The 5,154-nt window shown below is 34.5% G+C and overlaps 1 protein-coding gene across 1 annotated transcript in view; it reads right to left on the bottom strand.

Moving 5' to 3' along the window:
* The window catches only part of LOC101309695 (probable LRR receptor-like serine/threonine-protein kinase At1g07650-like), a 13,060-nt gene that overhangs the window by 1,243 nt on the left and 6,663 nt on the right, over positions 1-5,154 (bottom strand). The window contains exons 2-17 of the mRNA XM_004309581.1: positions 4,061-4,132; positions 3,888-3,956; positions 3,711-3,782; positions 3,526-3,597; positions 3,336-3,407; positions 3,183-3,254; positions 3,031-3,102; positions 2,818-2,889; positions 2,660-2,728; positions 2,432-2,497; positions 1,820-1,885; positions 1,687-1,722; positions 1,540-1,580; positions 956-1,326; positions 689-887; positions 226-370 (exon numbers count right to left, since the gene is read on the bottom strand). Coding sequence (XP_004309629.1) covers positions 226-370; positions 689-887; positions 956-1,326; positions 1,540-1,580; positions 1,687-1,722; positions 1,820-1,885; positions 2,432-2,497; positions 2,660-2,728; positions 2,818-2,889; positions 3,031-3,102; positions 3,183-3,254; positions 3,336-3,407; positions 3,526-3,597; positions 3,711-3,782; positions 3,888-3,956; positions 4,061-4,132 — 1,566 coding nt within the window. The remainder of the gene's footprint in view (positions 1-225; positions 371-688; positions 888-955; positions 1,327-1,539; positions 1,581-1,686; positions 1,723-1,819; positions 1,886-2,431; positions 2,498-2,659; positions 2,729-2,817; positions 2,890-3,030; positions 3,103-3,182; positions 3,255-3,335; positions 3,408-3,525; positions 3,598-3,710; positions 3,783-3,887; positions 3,957-4,060; positions 4,133-5,154) is intronic.

Below are 5,154 nucleotides of genomic sequence, written 5' to 3' on the forward strand. Positions count from 1 at the left end.
AAGGATCAAAGTTATTAGTGGCAGCTTTAATTTGCCTCAAGGTGAAAAAGCCAGTCTGCAGATCCATTCCTCTCAGAACTGTCCAACAAACAATGTTACAATATGAGTAATGTCTTGAGAAATCATTCTTTTGACTTAGTATCTGACTGTGTGTTTCCTAGTTCACATAGGAAATTTGGAAGTATAATGCCCATGTGATACTTGAAATTGTCATAGTGGAGTTACAGCACCTTTTTCCCTTGATGTCTGGCTATCCACCAGACAACCTCTCCACCAAAGAATGCCAAAATTAAGAAGACAAGGCACAAAATTGAAGCTCCAACTGAAACTCCAACCACAACATATATCTTTCTTTTGGAATGCTTGAACTCTACAGAAAGTGAAGAAAAAAAAAACAAATCATCAGAAAGAAATAGATAAACTTCAGTTTATATTATACAACCATAGATAGGGAATAACAACTGAGAATGGTATTTCCCTTAACAAGGGTGCTATCTGTTTGAATATCGCAAACATCAAATATAGCTACAAAACTTGAAACAGATGCAATAATTGGACTGAAAACATAAACTTGTCCTTTGGTTCCTACTCGGTTCTGGACAAGTACAAAACAAATGGATGTAAATTAAGCCTATAATAAAGTTCTAAAAATAGGATTAAAAGAGCTTGTACAAAGTCAGAAGATTACCAGATTCTATAGAAATGGCTGATATAAGGGGACCATAGATTCCTCTCCTTGGGGAAGCTGTTGTCCCTTTTCCAGACCAATGAAACCGAATCTCTAGAGTTTTATTCTTAACCTGAACTGCCTTTGTCTCTTTAATGACTTCTTTATCAACACCTTTTGCTTCCTTTACGATGTCAAAATCCTTTAATACGAGTTTCTCCTGTAACAAATGTCATCCATAAGATGAAGTGTGTGGCACTAAAACTCACTAGTGGTAAAAATTACTACCTGAATATAGACATCAAATATCCGTCTTCCAACACTTTGATAAGATTTATTGCCTCGGATTATTATCTCCGCAAAGTGAAGGCTCACAGTATAGTTTCCTTGTGCTAAGCAGTTTGCATAATACGTGAGAGAAAGAGGACTGAGGCGTGCATTCATGTACAACTGAGAGTTTTTCATTCCGAGTGTTGATACATTTTTGGCTATGTAGTCTCCAGCGGTGACATTAGTATCCCAGAATACTCCAGTGCTACTGGTTCCCCAGTTGGATCTTGGAACAAATTTTGCTCCACCTCCAAGATCTTTATCATCTTCATAATTGACTCGTCCAATGGTCGCTCCTCCACCACAATTTATATGTAATGAGTACTGAACTGTTCAGTAACAGCAGATAATTGAAAATTCAGATTAGCGAAAATATTTGAGTGGATATGATATAAATATATTAGGTCATATATATGGAAACTCAAGTTCACAACTGAGTTCCTTGTACACAATCTTTACAAAATTAAACAACTAAGAACCTAACCATCATTTGATTCCTGTCTATTCAATCAAATTTTGGATTTTAAGATATATAACGTTACCTTCTTTACAGGAATAATTCTCCAAGCACACTCCAGATACTCTAGAATATGATGAAGTACAGTAATCAGCTTATGTAGTAAATCCAATAAAGTGATAAAAGAAAAAACAATGGCTGCATGGATCTTCAATGATAGTATGAAACTTACGAGTTGTTTTCTGCAGAAGAGCTTTTGAAGACGTTCCTGATACATGCCCAATCAATTGAAAAAGAACAATTAGAGGTGAATGAAGACTGTAGTATGTGCTTGGTATGTCAACTACACAGAAAACAGTTCTTACAGGTTTTCGCTGCATGTAGATGGCTCAGAGTCCTTGGAAAAATTATTGTAAGAAACATCTATCGTGCTGCACACAAAGATGACAAACATGTGAGCGAGTATAAATCCACTGTAAAATACATAAACGTTCATTTAAATGCTTAAACGGTATATAGTTAGTTAATGTCGACAGAGAATCATAGACTCCTAGTCATTGATGATTCAAATGCTACAAATAATTCATATGAAAAGGAAAAAGAAGCTCCAATATCCTATTGAGTTAACAATATTGTTAACACTGCTAATAGAATCGTCTGATAGACACCTCAAATAAACAATGTAAAAAACAGAGACTGAAAATGAAATTGATGTCGGATAGAAGACATACTAGCGGAAATCTTTGGTCTTAATATATTCTGGAATAGAGCCATTGAGCAAGTTGCTTGTCAGGTACCTTTCCCGAAAGAAATCACAGTCACATTCAGTTGAAGTAATTATTACTTAACTACAGAAGGATAGTTAAATGGGATAAATTTATGCTTATGTATAAATGTATATATGAAGATAGCATATGAAGTGAGGGGGAGCCCCCCTGCATCATAGTCATGACATATATGAAATCCACATTTCTTACAAGTACTGCACATTCATAGCTTCAACGTCAGGAAAGCTTCCTTCCAATCTGTTGAAGCTGAGATCTCTGTAAGATAATGGATGTTATAAGAACCGAAAGCTTACTGTTTGGAAGCTTAACTGAGAAGATGAACCGTTTATCAAATTGCAATCGAGAATGCATACTGAATGTGCCTTATGTACTTGAATGAGTACTAGAATATAAAGATTAAGAAGAGGAGTAAATTACAATCTATTCAATACTGTCATTGCTTTTAAATCAGGAATCTGTCCAGATAAATTACAGCTCCTTAGCATTCTGCAGTATAACTCAATATTAGCATAGTTTCAGATAAACATGGACTAGTCTAAAACTACAGACGGAAATACAACATGTTTTAGACTCACAATCTTGTCATGCTTTTCATATTAGTCAGGTTTGGAAATTCTGAACACCCTCCGTTTAAGTCGCTGATCCTTCTGCATCCATTGCATCATAAATAACTGTTAGGCGAAAACAATCCCTTTGATATGAAGCTATAGTGTTAAATATAATGTAGAATATGGTTTTCAGTGTTAACTATACTGTTACTGCAACGAAGAGCTGGGTGTGGAACTCACAGTTCTGTTAAATTACTCAAGACAGAAATGCTAGACGGAATGGGGCCTTGTAGACCACTAGCTTGGATCTCTCTGTCAAGAATTCAACATGGATAGAGATTACACCAATTCTGTAATATCTGAATGATATTATAATAGAAAAAAGTACCTACAGTTTATTAAGTTGACTCCAACTTCGGAAAAAATCGGGAATTCTTCCTCTGAAGTTGTTACTGCTAATCCTCCTGTGTAAAGGGAAAATTCATTAAATGAAAGATTAACATTTCTTAAGGAAAATTGAAAGTCAATATGTGAGTGTCACTTACAGTTCTATTAATTTAGTCAGGTTTGTGAGATCCACTGGTAAGACTCCTGTGAGATTGTTTGCACTAATGACGCTGCAGATCGATATATACCAGTGCTAACTTATCAGTCACTCACTTTAACAAGCTATTCGATATTTTTCAAATCAATAATTAAACGTAAAAACAAAAAATGATAATGGATGAAGCTCACAGAATCTGCAAGTTAACCAACTTCCCAATCTCTGGAGGAACATTTCCAGAAAACATGTTTGTGTCCAGACTCCTGAAATAATATTGTCCTTTTCATCAAAGCTGGCCAAACCGAATGAAAATCAAGATGGAGTACGTTGACACACACAAAAAAGTAATTTACATAGATAATGGAAGAGCATATACAAGTTTCTTAGAGTGGTAATGTTTCCTAGGAAGGCAGGGATTGGTCCAGATAAGTTGTTCACACTGAGGGACCTGCAGTTTAGTCATTGTCTTAGTTCAATCACTATATATAGGCCACTCTTAGCATATGAAGTGCATGTAGATAAACTTGAATATGAAGTTAAGAAGTGCATGTACATGAATTCCAACTTTGTAGCAGCCCAATCACTCGGTATATTACCACTGATGAAGTTCCTTGAGAAATCGCTGTAGAGAACAGAAAAGTTATTAGTGATATATAACATTAGCATTTGAGAAAAATCAAACGTTTATTAGCAACGTGTTACATTGCAAAATCCTTAGTTCCTTACATTTGTGTAAGGTAAGGTAACTTTGCAATAGATGGTGGAAGAACCCCAGCAAGATCTTGCCCTTTAAGAAAACTGCATTAGAAAAATGTCAGAGCTAACTGATGATAAAATTCAAACTATGCATGAAATTGGAGTCATGATGCCTTGCATTTGCATATCATACTCATAAAAAAAGGGGTTCTCCTAAACTGGAAAGGAAAGAGGAGAAAGAAAAACAGATATACCTAAATACTTACTTGTACACTTGTTGTGCATAAAAAAACAAGAACTGAAATTTGTTTAGTCGTTGTGGTTTAAAGTCGACATCTGTTTAGTCCTTGTGGTTTTATTTTAATCTGAATAGTCCTTAAAGTCAAAAATTTTCATCCAAATAATCTTTATGATTTTATTTTAATCTAAATAGTCCTTAAAGTCATGATTTTTCATCCAAATAGTCATTCGGACAATTTTTCAGTTAAAGGCCATAAGGACTATTTAGATGAAAAATCATGACTTTAAGAACTATTACAAATTAAAATAAAATCATAAAGACTATTTAGATGAAAAATCGTGACTTTAAGGACTATTCAGATTAAAATAAAACTATAAGAACTAAACAGATGTCGACTTTAAACCATAAGGACTATACAATATTTTACCCAAAAAACAACTCAGCAAGATATTATATATATGTATTGGAGCACATTCACAGCCTCAATTAAGAGAGTGATTCACTCAATCTCAGATTCAATCACAAGAGTGATTTCCTCCATTATTCAGAATTGAGTCCTAACTTATGTATAGTTTTGGATAGTTTTGATTCTGTAATTATAGGCATTACTATTCCTTATTTCCTTATGTAAATGTCAAACACACTAGCCTATATTATGTAAGCTTTGTAATCAGTTTCGATTAAGGGAAATATAATTCTACATGGTATCAGTTTAACCTAAAGATCCATACCTGTGTCTTTTTCTTCTTCCTTGCTTTTCTGCTTTTCTGCGTCTTCTCTTCCCTGTCTTCTTTTCTCTTCTTTGTCCTTCAATGGCTTCCTCTTCCTCTTCTATCAACCAAAACACCTCTTCTTTTCCCAAACTCACTGAATCCAACTATTT

This window comes from Fragaria vesca, unplaced genomic scaffold (genome assembly GCF_000184155.1).
Source record: "Fragaria vesca subsp. vesca unplaced genomic scaffold, FraVesHawaii_1.0 scf0512992, whole genome shotgun sequence".
Taxonomy (NCBI): domain Eukaryota; kingdom Viridiplantae; phylum Streptophyta; class Magnoliopsida; order Rosales; family Rosaceae; genus Fragaria; species Fragaria vesca.